The sequence below is a fragment of the Pan paniscus genome, chromosome X (assembly GCF_029289425.2).
Source record: "Pan paniscus chromosome X, NHGRI_mPanPan1-v2.0_pri, whole genome shotgun sequence".
Classification (NCBI taxonomy): domain Eukaryota; kingdom Metazoa; phylum Chordata; class Mammalia; order Primates; family Hominidae; genus Pan; species Pan paniscus.
The window spans coordinates 101904905-101923372 of record NC_073272.2 but is presented as its reverse complement, the minus strand read 5'-3'; the positions used below and the strand labels follow the sequence as shown (position 1 = coordinate 101923372).

Below are 18468 nucleotides of genomic sequence, written 5' to 3'. Positions count from 1 at the left end.
CCTAAGGCTTCACCTCAGGGAAATTTCTTTCAATGATCTTCAGGGTGGCAGCCATGCAGTTTCTTCGATTCAGGATTATATCAATGTCACGGCCCATCAAGTCTTGAAGAAGCCAAGAGAAGGGAATCAGAAGGCTGGGAGGGCCCTGGCTGGACCAGAGCCAGCCCCAACCCCTCTGTAAATTGCCATTCCTAAGTCTCCCTCCCAGGCAGACCTCTCTGCCCCCGCTTGTCTTAGAATTGCTGCTGTCAGCCTTACCTGGGTCAAAGCGGAGATTCTGGAGATCAAGAGCTTGCTGGGAGACATTGTACCGTTTGTTCATGGTCAGCTGCAGAGATAGAGATGAAGACAGAGGCTCTGGGGCTCTGGTGATGGTGGTGGTGGTGGTGATGGTGGTGGTGGTGGTGGTGGTGGTGGTGGTGGTGGTGGTGGTGGTGACAGGGAAAGAGGGGGCCAGGGGAAGAAGAGGTGGGTCCAGGAAGCAGGCATACAATGATCCTTGAGTCTGTATTACCTTTAGCATCTCCATTTGGCCTGGCTTCAACTTATTCTTCACAGAGTAGGGCGCAGTAGAATGATTGACAAATATACATATCTGCAGGAAGGCAGGGTGGTAAGTACCAGGACCTCTAATCCCAAAGAGGATGACCAGCCCCCTGGCCTGTCCTCCTGCCCAGAGACTAAGTACAGGGCATGCCCTCGGCACACACCTTTTGGTTCTCGTCATCACAAATCTTATAACTGACATCCTTCAATGCAGAGGCAGCGCTAGCATCCTGGACAAAGAAGCATGCCCGATTTTGGACGTAGTGGAACTACAGGGAGTGAAGGCAAGAGCAACAGCGTCAGAGGCCAATGGCCCCTGCTGAGCCAGGCCTCTCCCCGTCCCCCATGCCCACTCATCTGGCTTCACCATCCTCTCTTACATCAACCGGAGTGAAGGGGTCACCGCAATGGCTCTGGATTGAATTTATTAGCCATGCCTTGTCATACTTTATCCCGTAAGGAATCTAAGGGTAAAAAGAAGAAATAGGAGGGAAGGGAGAGACAACGTGGAACTAAGGATGGAGAACAGAACCAACCAGCTGGGTTTTTTTTTTCTTTCTTTCCAACCTTCTACTTAGCTTAGATTTCTAAAGAAAGGACCGCTGACATGATTTCTTATTTTTGTGCCAAATATAGATGCCCTAAACTCCCTTTCCCCCCATTCCGAAGCTCTCCTCCAAATAATCAACTTAGGGTGTTTTAAGTGGTCTTCCTTCTGTCAGGTTCCAGAATAGTCTACCTAATGCAGACCCCACCAAGATACTCACTGTGACCTTAAACCAGTTCCTTGTGTATCCATCCTGTGTGTTCTGACTCATTTTTCTCTCCGGAGGTTTTCTATTTCTCCACGTGGTAATACGGATTTCGTCTTCACTATGCCAGTTCGTTCTTCTTTGGCATCGGATGCTATAAGGAGTGCTGTGGGGAAGAGGAGAGAAGGCGGGTATCCATTAAATCTAAGAAAGTCTTCTATACATGCTCCACTCACTGACGCCAGGGCTACAATTAGGATTGCTCAGCCACTATTCCACTTCCAGCATTCGTCAGTTCTCTAATGAGAGAAGAAAAGGAAGGCCACAGAGAATGAAAGGGTTGCACAGTCCCGGGGGCTGCTACGTGCAAACCAGGCTGCCTGGTCACTTACTGTCTTAGTTGTTGGTCCTTGTGGACATCCCTCATCTCCACGCTTCCATCATTCTCCTGGCAGTGTGAAGGCGGGCGCTCATACCCACCATGTTCATAATGACAGTTCCTCTTGTCAAAATTATCCCGGAAAGAACTCCCACCTTTCTTTCTTCCTTGAAAAGTGCTACCATGGTCATGGCATTCTGCAACGGAGAACAAAAAGACAAGTTTGAGACACATCAATGGTCCACTTACCACGTACCACGTCGTGAGCTAACTCCATGGTAGGGCTAGCAAAGTGCCAACCCGCCACATAAGCCCCAGAAAACAAACTCCTCTGCCTGTCCAGATACAAGAGCCTTATCTCACAGGTGGCACAATCAGGGTAGGAATCTTGGGAGAGGAAGCAACTGTGTTGAACCTCCTAAGAAATGGAGCAGGAATTATAAAGAACAGAGGTGCGCGTGTCCATGGGTTAGACTAGACACCAGCCACACACCTGGAAGGGGTCCTAATCTTGCCTTCTCTCAGGCTTCTCTAATCTAACAACCACACCAACACCTGGGAGACAAGCTCTCTCGCACCTCCCAAATCCAATCCCCAAATGCATTCTGTGAACAATCAGCAAGCTATACTTCTTTGCCAGTGCAGTACAAGCTTTAATGACAGGTGGGTCCGATGTAACAGCTTCCCAAGCTGCCCTCCTGCCTCCAGCCTTGCCCTCAAAAATACTCAGTTTGAAATACCCAGAGCAAGCTTTCTTTTTGCCCAGCCCGAAATGCTTTCAGCCCAAGAGACAACTCTTCCTAAGCAAGTGACAGAATTACTGGAAAGAAAATCAGCAGATACTGAAAACCACTGCAGTAACAGGATCTAAATGACATAAATAAAACACCGTACCCAACACACTGTACCCAACAACAAAAACAGAGCATGTATGTTTTTCCCCCCTCTACTGTCTTGCAGCATTCACGAAGGTAGACCATCTCCTGGACCATCCAACAGACCTCGACCAATTTCAAAATGTACACCTTGTCTCAGGGCACTCTTATGAATAAAATTTCGGTCACTGCTGACCTCTCTGCAATATACTGATTATGGCCAGGCCTCAGATGAACTTCTGTAGGGGGCATCATTGCTTTCACTGTGTGTGACCCGCTGTCAGGACAGTCCTGCTCCTCTCGACTGCTGGGACTTTCCCTGTGTGCCATTAGAAGTGAAATTAAATGTGGGCAGAGCATCTGACCTAGACATTCCTGATGCTTGGTCCCTACAACTTGGAAGTGGGGCTGGAGTGCTCTCTTTCTCTCACACTCTACATCCAACCGATCAGGATGGATGTATCTTCTCTTGGCTCTACCTTTAAAATATATCCAGAGTCTGGCCACTTCTCACCCCCTCCATTGCTACCTACCCTGGCCAGGTCACCAACATCTGTCTCCTGGATTATGCTGCCTTCCAAGTTGTCCTTCTGCTTTTGCCCTTGACTCCCCTACCATCGATTTTCAACACAGGAGGCAGAGTGATTTTTTAAGGCATAAGTCAAATCTTGTCATTCCTTTACTCAAAATCGTTTAACCGCGGTTTGGAGCCCATCAGTATGTTAAAAAGTTATGAGTCCATAACAATACTCAACAACAGCAACAACAACAACAAAGACCCCTATTGGTGACATTTGGAGGATGTCCAGAAACCAACTCATTTTCATGAAAGTCCATAAATGAAAGGGAAAAAAATCAAAGATTAAAGTGAGGGTTAAGGGCACACGGTCAATATATGGAGCACAGGAAGAGTCAGAGTCATTTTTGAGAACACACATTACTTCAGAAATAACGTCACTGAGGGGAAGAAGGTGTAAAAGTGTAAGCTAGCCAACAGCTACAGCTACAGCCTCAGGCAAGGCCTTGTGTTGGAAGAGAGCACATGTGATAAAAAGCCACAGAGGGACCGGACAGAGAGAGATGCCGAAGACAAAACACACACAGGCGTACATCCACTTGCTGAACTCTGGCATCTCAGCACAATCCCTGTCTCGCAGTTGTGCTGCCAGAATTACGGGCGATCTCAAGAGTATTATAAAGCAGCTAGTACTTCTCACCCAGACCGCCTGGGTTTCCCCTCAAGTCCCACCATGTACTGGCTGATCCCCCCACACAGACATAGTGGTGAGTAACCTTTATGACATCACGTGTGTTCCTACTGGTACTTCCTGTGTTAGTTTGGAATTCTGCCTACATCACTGCCATGCCACTGAGTGCATGGCATCAGCATCCCTGCTACGGCAGGGAAAGAACGGGATAAGAAGAAAACCAACCCTTGCCCAGTGGCAACCAACATCTGCTCAGTGTTGGGCAGACTCACTAGGTTTCTCTTGACCTCCTCACAGAAATCCCATGAGAATTCTATCCACAGTCCCTTTTCAGATCATGAATATTGGGTTCACAGATGTCGGGTACATTTCCCAGCCAGGTAAGTGGCAGAACAGGAATTATGTCCTCACGTATATTGGTCTGCCTCTATACCCTGAGTGCTCCTCCAGAGACTGCACTGGTTCTCCCTTAAATGGCAAGCTTTCAGGTCTCATCGACAGATTTTTTTGTAAGCAGGCCGGGATGATGTTTTGTGCTAGTCACTCCTGTTGGGGTGGGAACCAGGTGTCTTGGATAAGGTGGAGATCTCTGTCTTGGACCAGATGGGTGTAATCTGTTTGGGCCATGGGTTTTCAGATTAGGAGTCACTTTGGGCTGGTAGTGTCTGGCATAGAATAAGGGCCTAATTAATATTTGTTAAATGAATGCATTGTTTGGGATCATCGACAAAACCACTTTTGAGAATACATCCATCTGAACCATTTCTACCGACCTCTATTTATATTTATTCCAGAGCTATTCGGGCTGCAGAACTATTTCATAACCTGACTGCAAAACTAGAACAAATTAATCTTTTCTTCTGCAACATTAATATTTTTCCATTAATGTATCCTTAGAAATAGAACTGAGTACCTCCCTGCAGACTGTGGCTAGAACTGCAGCTTTGAAGATCTCAGAGAAGGAGGCTTTTGCAAATAGTGCTGACAGAAATGAGGAGAGGCGTTCCCTGAATCCAGCAGATAGAGCTTTCTGGACATCTGGTCTCTGTAGGAAGAATGTTCTGGACCTACAGGCATGTTGTGTTCACTCAGCCTTGTGACAGACAGGAAGCATCATCCCTGTCTCAGAGAAAGGGAAGAATGTGTGGTCTGTGTGTCCGTGTTGCCCATGCGAGCAAGTATTAGTGTTTCGTATTACATGCTTCCACAATTAGGTTACAGATACATGTACTCCAAATCATGTTGGTAAACACATTGCCACACAACACTGGATCACACTGCACATTTCTTTTCATGTGTTATGTATTATATATGGCCAAATTTTGTTTCTTGTTCAGAATATGCTTTTTAGTGCTTTTTTTCTTTTCTACCTCTCGGTGTTTTAATATTTGAACTGATAGTTTTAAAATAAGAAAGTAAGAGAGTTCCCTGTACACAAAAGTAATGGAACAATATCCACAGGTTGACCAGGGTTACAGAGTACCCCCAGCAGGGGTGGCCAAAAAACCCAGTGGAACACAGCCAGGGCTTCGAAGTGGGCTTAAGATTTTGAGTCCCTGCTCTACAGTTTCCCAGGAGAAGCACATGAGTACTTTTAAGCATAAAGTGATATTTTCGTAAGGATTTTCAATGATATTTACACCAATATACACTTCCACTAACCGTGTGTGAGTCTAATTTTCTGCAATATGCCTAACCATTCAGAAGTCATTCTTACACTTTGATCCAGACATTTCACTTTTCGAATTTATTACATAAATCACTCTCTGTCTAAATATATACATATAATTATACGGCTGTGCTTTACAGGTTCTTTGGGACAGAAGGATGACGGGACCAGAGAGTGGCTGATATTGTCAAAGGGAGAAGTAGAAATGACTGCCCTTGCAATGAAGTCGACATGGCAAGGAAGGGGCACGAGTACCTGACATACAGGGTGAAAAGGCCAAGGGATGGATGTGTGGGTCAGAAAGAAGAGGGTGAGTACAGAGAAGACAAAGAAACACACATTGAAAACGCCTCCAGGGAACTGAATTCATCCTGGTGATATGCTCCCCTCTGAAAACCCTCCTTCCTTCCTGTCCATGTACATCTTGTCTGTCCCTGTTACTTCACTTCAAGTTGAACACCAGAGAAACAGTTCCCACACAGTCCGAAAAAAGGAGAGATGGTATAGGGCAACACTGTGCAATGATGAGTCTCTTGGACAGAAGGCTGGAGTCGGGACATTGGTTCCAGAAACCACACCCATCATTGCCCAGCAGACTTTGAGTGGGCCCTGTCGTACTGCTCATTTCAGCCTTGACACAGAGTCGCACATTATTGGTTATGGGCCTAGGATTTGTGGTCAGATCCATCAGGATTTCAATCCTGGTGCTAAATTCTATGATCCAAGGCAACTAAGTGACCTCGCTGTGACTCAAGTTCTTTTTGCTTGTTTTCCCCCTAACTCAAAGATAGTAACAGTTTCTACCTCATGGGCTACTGTAAAAATTAAGTGAGTTAACACATGGAAACACGTGAAAAGCACCTGGAGAAATGCCCGTGACCTAACAAGCACTATAAATAAGTTGTCTATTACTATGTCGAGAACGTAGTACAACATCTGGCGTTTATTGAGGGAGAAATACGTGTTAGTTGCATTCGTTGTTATTAGTCCTCCTGGAAATGACAAGGAAAAGAGATGAGTGAGTGGCATCTGGTTGCCATGTCAGCTATTAATGTATCTTACAAAGCGGCAGTAGTAAAACAGGGCAGCCCCGGCTCCAGTGGGGAATCATCTGACATATGGGTTCAGGGAACCAAAATAGAAAGCTCAGAGCATGAAACAGGTTATGCGGAAGGATTCAGTAGGGAGCTTAAGTTCCCGTTTCCGATCTTTCAGGAAAAAAAAAAATGTATTATTATGCAAGAAATGTTTCAGGTTTAAGTGGCAGACTATAAGCAACAAGGTAGAATACTCGTCACACCACGTGATACAAAGGGAAAGAAAAACAAAGTCAGGTTATAAAACTGTATATTACAGTATGATTCCTCAGAAGAAAATATTAATGAGAAGTTATGTTTTCATTTGTAAATATAAACACAAACAAGTCAGGGTAAAGGGACACGTGAGAATGTCAACCATGTGTAGAAGTAGGTGGCTGGAATGCAGAATGGTTATACTTTCACACCTACGCTTTATACTTGTATAAGAGGATGTTTATGGCCGGGTCAGGGTTTTGTCAAGTGCTTGGGGAGAAGCACTTTTCCTATCGACCCATATACAGCATAATGGAAACCGTTTATTACTGACAATCAAGTGTGAATATCTTCTCTCTGATTAATAAGCTAACCTCACTTCTGACGACTCATTCAACTTCTCCTGATCCCAGGTTCCTTACATGTAAAAATCAGAGATTAGGGCTAGCTACCACCTCAATCAAGATATAGAACATATAACACAACCCAAAAGGTTTCCAGTCGATCTCCTCTTCATCCCTTGGCTCCGTGCAAACATTGATATACTTTCCGTTACTATATATTCATCTTCCTGTTCTAGGATTTCACACAAATGGACTTGTACATGCTGCACCCCTTTGGGTCTGGCTTCTTTAACTCGGCATAATGTTTCTGAGACCCATCCATGTTCTTGACTTTTCCTTGCTGAGTAAAAGCCCCTTGATGGATATACCATAATTTGTTCACCTTTGATGTTGTTTTAATGAAGTTTCAGGAGGAAGTGAAAGGAGATCCTTGCCTTCAAAAAGCCATCTTTCTTGGGCAGTCTTCTATTCTTTCATAATAGACACAATTTCATCCTTTATCACTCCTTTGTCTCTCTGGGGAAATATTATCTTAATGTCTGTTTCAGCCTCTTCCATTCTTTCTGTTCCCTCAGTGCCAATTATTGGATTTGTTGAGTTTGTGCCATCCCTTCCTTGCTGATCCTGGGTTGTGGATGTCTTCTGCAGAGGAAGCTCCACTGCTGAATCAGCCCTGGGCTCACAGACACTTAGCTTTAATCCATACCTTGCTCTGGCCTTGCCGGCAGTTTAGCTTCAAGCTGGACACAACCTGTGGTGGCCCCGGCTTTACCACTGTGTTTTCCCATTTCCTTTCTCTTTGAAAAAGACAATCTTCTCGATGTCTTCCATGGGAATCTTTATTTCATATTTTCCAGCGTAACTATGTATTTATTATTACTGTAATATTATCATTCTGAAACCACAGTTATAAAATTTTAAAATTAAATATTGTAAAAGGCTTGCATTCTTATGATTTAAATTGTTCAAGCAGTTCTCAACCATGATTACACATTAGAGCCACTTGGGGACACTGAAACAATTCACTAGCACCAGGACACACCCAAAACAATCAAAGCAGAACCGTGGTTAGATCCAGGCAACCACATTTTTTAAACTCTCCATGTGAATTGCAGTGTGCAACCAAGGTTGAAAACAACTGTGTTAAAGCCTCAGTTTTTGGCTTATGCTTGCCAGAGGATCCTAGCAATAGCTGCCTCCTCATTTTGCTGACTTCCCACTCAGCACTGTTTTGGGGACCCAGTGAGTCTATTAGCTTAGAGGTCAGCAACTTATTAGCTTAGAGGTCAGCAACTATGCCCTGTGGGCCAAATCTACCCCAGATCCCCATTTCCTTCAAGGTCTTTTGCTTGCAACCAATTTTGCTGCCAAGTACTCTGTTAATCAAGGTCCCAACTTGCCTATGCCAGAATTCACTCTAGCTCTTTTATACAAACAAGATATCTCTAATAAAATATATTACATAGCTTACAAAAACTCTGTGAGGGCCAGAAAAGCAGGCCTGGATGCTGCACAGCCAGGAGAAGTCCACCCACGTGATGGAACTGCTACAGCTGAAATACCACTGCTGCCTGCCCGTTAATTGACATGCATGACAGAGACTGAATTCTAGAAACTCTGCAATGGCTGCCGCATGAAAACTGGAGACCTCCCTCATCACAGGTAGTCCACCCCACATATGGCTCCCATGTTATTCAGTTCCACCTCTGAGTCTCATGTTGGCACATACGTTTGATGCGATAAATATCCCATTTGGGACCCTAACTGCAAGGGACTCTGGTAAATTGTATGCGTGTGAGAGTGTATTTGTGTGTGTGTGTGTGTGTGAGAGAGAGAGAGAGAGAGCGAGAGAGAGAGAGAAAGAGAGTGTGTGCGCACATGCGTGGGGTCATGTGCATGTGTGTTTCCTTTCATGTTCCAACTTTCTAGTCTCTACAGTACAGGAAAGCATATAAGAATGTTTAAGAGTGCTGGAATAGTTGCCAAGTAAGCAGATTCATCGTATATTTCACAAGACATGTTTTCTGTTGTAAATGGTATATTTACAATAATGATGGTATTTTCTTTGTTACAATGGTTTGTGTATGTTCGTCTTATATCCAACAAACTTGTTAATCTCCATTATTATTTTTAATTTTCTGTAGCTTCTCTTGAGTTTCATATGAAGATAGTCACGTTGACAGCTTTTTCACTTTTATACACGTATTAATTTATGTATGTAGGCATGCATGTATCACAGCTTACCGCACTGCCTAGTATGACATATGGCTTACTGCACTAGACTCAGTATGACATTGAACAGAATTCGTCATACCAGTCATCTTTATCCCTTTTCTGATTGTAAGGAGAATACTTCTAATGTTTTACTATTAAGGGTGGTGTCTGATGGGGTCTGTTGTTTTGATACCCATTGTCAGTTTAAAGAGATAGCTTTCTATATTACCGATCTGCTGAGAATTATTGGTATTGTTGTTGTTCAATCCCGGTTGGTTAATTTATTGCATACTTTTTTTTTAACTGGATCTTTTGTGGTATTTGTCCTGTCCTCCTCCCTTTATTCAGCTAATGTGTTAGATTACATTATGGATCTCTTAAAATGTTAAACTCAGCTTGCATGCTTGGGATTAAACACAACCTCGTCATGCTGTATTATCTGCTTTACCCATTGTTGGGTTTAGTTTGCTATTAATTGATTTATATTATTTGCGTTTATGTAACTAATTCGGGTTGGCTAGTAATTTTGCCTTTGCATGTATTCCTTGTCAACAATACATTGAATAAACCAAGGTTTTCTATTCCTTCAGTTTGGAAAGTTATATATATTTTCCCCCTGGAATTCATCTATTTAATCTAAATTTTCAAATTTTCACATCCTTTTCATAATGTGATCTTTTTCAATCTTTTCTGTCACTGTAAGTGTGACACTATCTTCATTCCAAAAGTGGCTGACCCGCACCACCTCGCTAATTTTCTCTGCCCATGTGGCCAGAGATTTTATCATTATCCTGCGCTTCTGAAACACTGACATCTAGCAATTTTGTTCAACTCTCTCACATGGTGTTTTCACTTTCATCAAGGTAGGCTCTATTTTTTTTTATCATTTTTCCTCAACATAGTGGTAAGACATGGGGATTATTCCACATTAAGTAAATGATCAATGAAAAGTCCTTTCATCTACCACCTGGTTTTATTTTTATAATTGAATACAATGGATATTCAAATATCCAATACATTCCCTCATTTGGAAAAGTCCTCTGGCTTATCAGTGCTGGTCTTTTTAACCAGTGCCATCGTGTCTATTCAATTAAACTATCAGATGATTAAGGAAGAGGGCATTGCATCATTGATGTAAAATAATTTTTACTATAAGCTTCCTTTAAGAGAAGAGCAGGCAGCGTAGAAAGAAGCAGAAAGGACATCGACTTTGAAATCACGCCTGGGTGGATTCAAATCCTGATTCTGTCACTTACGGCCGATGTGATGTTAGGCAAGTACTTAATCCCTCCCAGCTTTGATTCCTTCATGCAGTAGTCAGTGCTGCCATTTACCAAGTGTTTACATTCTCCCCTGTACCAGGCACCTGGTAGGACTGCCCGACCCGACTGCCTTCCTTGGGGCAGGTCCGTGCATGTGACTAGCTCTGGCCAATGGGTTGTGAGTGACGAGTGACACGGGTTATTTCTGGGTCAGAACCTTTGGTTGTTGGTTTGAGACCCTCTACGGCTCTCTCCCACTCTGACGCAGTGAGTAACCCTTTTCTAGATGGTGGCTGCTCCATTAGTTTGGGTCTCTGAGTCATTCCAATAAGAATGGCTCAGAACCCAACATCCACCATCCCGTGAAGGATATGCACCTGGCATAAACATGCAGCAGGAGTGAGAAATAAGTCACTGAGGTTTGGGGGTTGCCTATAAGCACAGCGTTACACTCAGCCTCTCCTGACTCATATATCTCATCTGTCAATTAAGATAACACCCTCTCAGGACTTTCCTGAGGGTTAAATGCAGTAACTTGCATGACAGCCGAGGTTATCACAGTGCTTGACATATGACAGGGGCTCAAACTATGGCAGCTGTAATTATTAAGTAATAATAAAATGGTTCTGAAGAAGTGTGGTTTTTTATTGTGTAAAATGAGCGGTACTGCATCTGCTTGTCCTGACAGGTAAGTTGTATCTTGTTTTCAAGAGTGGGGGCACTTTATTTGCTGCCACAGGTAAGGCTTCCTAATGACTTGCATTTATGCACATATTGTCTGCCACCACCATGGTATCAGACGCATGCTTGGCGGTATCTCTGAAGAGTAAAAAAGTACAAAGATTCAAGCAGGAGAGACTGACTGATGACATGAGATAAAATGAATTAAAGAGCAACAATCAATGTCTCAATGAGCAGACTAGATTACAACTATTATAAACCCACATTCCATTGTTCTGAGTAAACAAAGGCACAAGGTTTTAAAGTGTTAGAAGATGTAGTCTGAACAGGGTTTCCCCAAATATTTTCTGAAGAACACTGGTACCTCAAATGCTCTGTGGAAAAAAATGTTCCATTCCCATACAAGTTGGGGAAAGTAGCCCCCCCTTTGAGACTCGTGTTGTTTATTAGCATATCATCTAAAAAATTCCTACAGTATTCGTTTACCTTCAGTTCTGTATGTCCCACACTTCTTTAGAGTAGAGCACATTTTGTTGTTGCTTTGTCCTGACGCTACAGTCTCACAGAACGAACTTGGAAATGCTGAAATGAGAGAAAAATAGATTATTCAACCTACATGTAATATCAAATATCACAAGTGACAATATTCTCTAACCATCTGACAAGCAATATTTGAAACCCCGTAAGTTTAAGCACAATCTTGCTATTTGCTCAACTTCATTCACCCAATACCGCTTTCATGATGTACCAAATGTTATCACCCATGATTGTACCTTAAATCCATTCACTATACTTTTTTCCACAGGAAGAAAAGGAGAGAGTTTTCAGAAAGGAATCTAAGAAGCAATCATTAGAAAATCAGGGGTTGATGGGGGGAGAATCAGAAACAAAAGAGTGTGAAGCTATACTACTATAAGCTACTGAGAGATCCTAAGCGCACACACACACACACAAAAAATGTCACCCACTCCCAAATGTACTTTTTAAAGCCAATGGAGTTCAAATAAAGTATAACAAGTAAATTCTGAATCTTCACATCATGACGACTTGGACACTTTTATTGAAATATCAAATTCTCTTTTTAAAAAAATTCCCGATTCCCCTCTCTGCCTTTCGCCCACCCCCCTGAGCCCATGTTTAGAAGGTTTAGTAGAAAAATAAATCATGGAAACAAAGAGAATCTTTACATAATCAAATAAGAGACAGAAATTAAGATTGGGTCTGGAATCGTCTATACAAACTGGGATCTAGGCAGTCTCGAGTGTCCTTAATAACAACATGGTCTGAGGAGGGGCAGAGGACAGAATCACCTGGCACAGACGGTGAATCGGGCAGAGTGACAGGCAAGGGTAGGGCTTTTAGTGTGGGGGCGGGAAGGGGGGGGATCCCATCAGGCTTCCACAGCCCTGCCCCTGAGAAACGACTTACGAGTTCATGAATCCCTGCCGCCCCACTACCAACCCTACCCCTATCCCCCAGCCCCACATTCTGCCCCAGTGCCTTCTCCTCCTTCACTTCACTCTCTACCAACAACAGCTCCTGTGAGTCCAGGATCAAGGCGGATGGCAGACATAGATGCATGGGTGCGCACGCACACACACACACACGCACGCACACACAGTTTCTCTGCCAGGTGTTCACAAGTTCGGCCACATTAGGAAAGTCCTCCGCTACCTCCACCCAAACCCCCCATACACCCCGACCCTCCCGCACCACCCACCCTCCCGCACCCCCCACCCTCCCGCACCCTCCACCCTCCCGCACCTCCCGCACCCCCCACCCTCCCACACCCCCCACACCCCCCACCTCCCCCACCCCCCACCCCACATCCCCACCCCCCCACCCCACATCCCCACCCCCCACCCCACATCCCCACCCCCCCACCCCACCCCACCCCACCCCCTCAGAGCCTCTGCTATTTGGAGATTGCTCAGCCACGCCTTAAAGCCCAATTCTCAGTAAACTTCTAGTACCGGCTGGTTCCACTCGTACCAGACTTCCTTCCAGCGCGTCAGGATATGAAAGTTGCCGGAAGGCTTCAGATCTGAGCCGAAGTCCAATAAAACTTCCGCCTGAGTCAGGGTGTGGAGCCGGAAGCACCTCTCTGACAGGATTCGGAGCACTCAATCTTCACGTGAATGGGAGGGTGCGGAATCTCACGTGACCATAAGAGCCACATGTACAACAGCCATTGGTTAGCTGCGGTGCTCACAGGACCGCAAAGGCTTTGCCTGCCACGAGATGACAGGAGCCACTTGGCTGCCCACACACGCATCTGCAGAGTTTGGCAGCTCACAATCTTCACGTGACAGAGAGGAATGAGCCTGACACTGTGGCCATGGGGAGGGGTGAGTGGGAGCAGTGGACATGACCATAGCATCCACATGACCCTAAACAGTAGGTCATCTATATGACTTCGAGAGCTGAGACTTCCACATGCTGGTAGCCAGTAATGGCCAGGTGAGGGAAGAATCCATGTGAGCAACAGGGTTCAGGAGTCCACCATACTGTAGTGACTGGAAGAGCTGGGCCCATCACATGACCATAGGAGCAACATGACAAGAGAGGCCACATGACCTCAAAGTTTTAGAGCCCTTGGTGCTGATATGACCAGTAGGGCCCTATCAGTAGGGCTCATAATTGTAGTGTTCACATGATGGTGGCATCCACGTGGCTTGCAGCCTTAGGATCCTGCAAGGCTCAAGTACCCAGGATAGGTGGGTGAGCTTGGGTCAACTTCCTGACAGTAGAATCCAACCACTGCAGAGTTCTCCTGATCTGCATGTTTCAGGAGACCGTTCTGTTCATGAGACCTGGAGCTCTGAGATTGCCCATATTACTGAGATGGTGGTACCTCCAGATAACCTCCCACAGCACACAGACTTGAGCTTTTGCTACCCTCACCTCACTTTTTTTTTTTTTTTTGAGACGGAGTTTTGCTCTTGTTGCCCAGGCTGGAGTACAATGGCATGATTTCGGCTCACTGCAACCTCCGCCTCCCGGTTCAAGCGATTCTCCTGCCTCAGCCTCCCAAGTAGCTGGGATTGCAGGCGCCCACCACCACGCCCAGCTAATTTTTGTATTTTTTTAGTAGAGACGGGGTTTCACCACGTTGGCCAGGCTGGTCTCGAACTCCTGACCTCAGGTGATCTGCCCGCCTTGGCCTCCCAAAGTGCTGGGATTACAGCATGAGCCACCGCTCCCGGCCCCCCATCCCTCTTTAATATATTTTATGTGTTTCATTTCTAACAACACGTGAAATTTAATACTTCACAATGAAGAAGGTCCTCACTAAAACCATAATCATAGACACTACTGCAAGAGCCTAAGCAGTCCGTACAGGTAAGCACTGTTTACTTAATTTCATACAGGGCCAAAGGAAATCAGGGCAAACCTAATGAATTTTAGTTGTTCATTTGAAAAAGAAAATGTGTATAGTGATTAGTATGTGCCACACACTCCAAAAGGTTACCGCATTTAAGAGTGCTAACTCTATGGAGTACCTACTCCATAGAGTATAACAGAATTTTACAGACGAGGAAATTGAAGCAGAGGCGTTAAATCACTTGCCTAAGAGGTCACAGACATTGCAGGTGGCAAACCGGCTGTCTCCCCCAGGCAGTATGGTGCTAGACTGTTCTGACCACCCCCGGGTTTTCCAAAGGAAATTAATTTTAGTTCAGCCTTATTAATTCACACAAACTGGAAGCCAGACCCAGTTACTGAAGAGTTGAGGTCTTGGATGTTCTCTTTGAAATACCAACTAAGAAATTTCAAGTACTATCAGTAATTAGCACCAGTCAATGCTGAATCTAATTAAGGACCTCAGGAGATTCATTTAAATGTATACATATAAACCTACCATTAATATATAAAATATGTATATATGAAAGTCAGTATAAAATGTTTGAGGTTAGCTGAAAACATTTCCTTCTTTAAAACAATTACTGAAAAGAGAAAGATTAGCACTTTTAAAACATCATACCTGGCTCTGGCCTGAACTGCAACAATTTTGTATGAGTGGAATCTGAATTATAATTAGATTTCACTGTATTTTTATTCTGCCTGTGTCTCCCCAGAAAGGATAGAGAAAAGAGAAGGAGAGTACACATTGCAGTTGTTGTTAATCGCAATTTCACGACCACCTGTTTTGCTGGTTTGTGTGGGAAACTGCAGCTTCACCTGCATGTCCAAAATAAATTTGGTGGAGTGGAGTCTTTCTGATTTGCTTGCAGAGGCAAACAATGCTATACAAGCATTGGGATTACTTTGCTAGGTTCCCGCACTGTGGCCTGGCTACATAAATAAGCAGAAGAAAACTCAACAGACCAAATTTTCCACCACAGTTAAAGTTGAATATACTAGTGAGGACAACAGGCTGTGTTAGTGGCTCTAAGGTTATCAAAGGAAGTCATGATATTTGGACGATATTGGGCGCGTTCACGGTGGTATGGCCGTAGACTGAAGTCATGATAATTGGAATGAAAGACTAGGAAGTGCCAATCAGTGGGTCTCGGATAATTCTGGAGAATTATTTATGGGACACATGTAAATAGAGGATATAAAATGGGGCTACATATTTATGAAAGAGCCTATTATGAAATTTCAAGTTGGATTTAGGAAGTATCTATACAAAGTCACAGGACGGAAGCCTACTTCAAGACCTGGTATCTGCCCTGGCCTCTGTTTCTATCATTACATACAGATGAACAGATCACCAGTAAAAGGCACAGCACAATTTTATCTAGCCCACCTATGCTCAACTGGAACTTACACGGTATTGATGATGGTCAAATTCTTTCACCAAAAGACAAATCCTAATTATAACTCTTACTTTAATTCACAGTTTGCTCCTGTCAGACCTGATACTCATATCATTCACTCTTTCTCTGAGATGATTATCAGGACTTTGTTAGGATTTTTTTTTTTTTTTAAGTTACACCAATGGAAGTCTGTCGGTGCTCTAATATGCACAAACAGTGGGGGAAGGTAACTCTGTGGACAAAGATTCATATGTCCGGGGTCCAGTTTAGGCACTGAATTTATTAGGCGCTGTGTTTACTGGGGTGAGGCAGGTTGATAAGCCATTTCTCTTGCGTGTGATACGGCAGGATTTAACGGGAACAACTTCTCCTTCTTTTACCTTTTCGTTCTGTGGTGGACATTTTGGGGATCCATGCTAGTGGCTTTAGGAGGAGTGGCTTTACCTAACACAGAAAAGAGAGAAAGGGGAGTACTGGAACTCCCCTTTCTAGAACTTACTTACTCAGAACTCCCCTAAGTATCAGAACGGTTGCGACGTTGTTAAATTAAACATAAATACTCTAACGCTTTTGGTTTGAACAGATACATACACCTGAACTAGGTATCCTATGTAAATTAACTTTCAGAAAGTAAAAATGACTGACCTAGCAACAGCATACAAGGGAAAGCATAAGATGGGACTCTATCATTACGGGCATTACATTCAAGACCTGTTTTTCTGTGTTCCTTCGTGAAATTCATTAACGTAGCTAGAAGTAACTTTATGTCAGTGCCGAGCAAGAGGAAAAAAAGAGAAGCAGTTGCAGATAGTGCTCCCTGGCAAATTGCTCAATATGCCAACCCCTCAATGCAAGGTAAAATTCAACAGCTCTAGGTAATAGGCTCACTCTTTGAGGACTACCACAACATACAAATACAAAATTATGTCTACAGGGAAAACTTCCTTCAGGCAAAGGATGGAGAGGAGTGAAAAGGTAGGGATTCCATAGAGGGTGTTTACTGAAGAGCAGTGCCATTTGTGAAGATGCAGCTCTCTGGTCCAAACCCCCTCCACTGTGAAGACCATTTAAAACAATGAGCAATTATGATTCAAAGATTTCTAATGTATTAAAAGTAGAGAATTTTAAATTTCCCAGATTGCTTCCTGTTATCTGCTCAAGGCCACTATATTTTGCAATTCAAGAAATAGTTCTAAATACTCTGTTGGAAAATACTGTCAGATAATTTTTAAAACATAGTCAGCCACATTGTTTTCTTTTTAGTGTATGCAGCATTTATACCTTGTTTCTTGTGATCAGCTTATCACTGATAAATTATTATCAGTGATTAGATCCTGTGAAAAAAGGCAAGATATATAATGTTTGTGTTTTCTTTTAATCCTTGGATTTAAAACATCACGTAGTTTATCAACAGTTATAGAATGACTCACTGGCTGGATTGCTCAACTGGCTAAGTCAATCAAGGAGTTAGCAAATAATGAACCAGTGAACACAATTAAGCTCATTTGACAGTGTAGATGCAGACTAAGGCAAAACATGAGCAATAACACATTACATATCTTGTCTATGTGATACTACAATGTCTTTATTAAGAGCTTCCATTTATATATTGATAATAATTTTCAAATCTGCATATTCGCAGATTGGGTGATTATCTTATTTTTAATTTTCTTTTCATATGCATATTTGGTATTGTTATGGAAACATATTCTTTTCAAAGCGTGAATAAATGTGTGCATTAGAGGAAAAGGTTGTTCTTTAATTTTGGTACATTATAGGAGTCTGACTCTCTTCTTTTTTCTCTCCTTGAGACGGACTCTCGCTCTGTTGCCCAGGCTGGAGTGCAGTGGTGCGATCTTGGCTCACTGCAGCCTCTGCCTCCCGGGTTCAAGTGATTCTCCTGCCTCAGCCTCCTGAGTAGCTGGGATTACAAGTGCGTGCCACCAAGCCCTAATTTTTTTGTATTTTTAGTAGAGATAGGGTTTCACCACGTTAGCCAGGATGGTCTCGATCTCCTGACCTCGTGATCAGCCCGCCTTGGCCTCCCAAAGTGTTGGGATTACAGGCGTGAGCCACCGCGCCTGGCTGAGTCTGACTTTCTTCTAAAGACCCAGGGCTTTTAAGGTTGTTCCATACTGAAATCTGAGGATCTTTGATATCTTTGTGAAGTCTGTGTCGCGTGTTTACAGAAAGACAAAACTTGACAGTAAATACGAAGAATTCAGTTACCTCTGGTCAAATAATCCTGACACAACATCATCTCAGGACAAGAGCGAATAGAAAACTTTGCCGACGAATCGAAAAAGAATGAAAATGGGATTTAAGCATCCCACAGTGGATGCCTGTTGAGGTTCTTCCAAAACATATACTGCACAGGGGAGAGCTCTCATGCTTTGTAACCGCCTATTCATGAATTCAGTATAGGTAGCTCCTGAATAAAATATCCGTCTTTGTTACCCGAAGAGTCACTCTATTAGGACACA

The 18468-nt window shown here is 43.6% G+C and overlaps 1 protein-coding gene across 4 annotated transcripts in view; it reads right to left on the bottom strand.

Annotated features, from left to right (window-relative positions):
* LOC100978865 (nuclear RNA export factor 2) overlaps positions 1-18468 on the bottom strand; it is an 80879-nt gene that overhangs the window by 7878 nt on the left and 54533 nt on the right. For 2 of the 4 annotated variants that reach the window (XM_055106295.2, XM_055106296.2), the window contains exons 3-10: positions 11709-11804; positions 1691-1874; positions 1314-1464; positions 927-1010; positions 711-815; positions 515-595; positions 259-328; positions 14-102 (exon numbers count right to left, since the gene is read on the bottom strand). In XM_055106295.2, coding sequence (XP_054962270.1) covers positions 14-102; positions 259-328; positions 515-595; positions 711-815; positions 927-1010; positions 1314-1464; positions 1691-1874; positions 11709-11751 — 807 coding nt within the window. In that variant the 5' untranslated portion in view covers positions 11752-11804. Of the gene's footprint in view, positions 1-13; positions 103-258; positions 329-514; positions 596-710; positions 816-926; positions 1011-1313; positions 1465-1690; positions 1875-11708; positions 11805-13195; positions 13379-18468 lie in introns of those variants that run through there. The other 2 variants (XM_055106297.2, XM_055106298.2) reach the window with 2 other exon arrangements.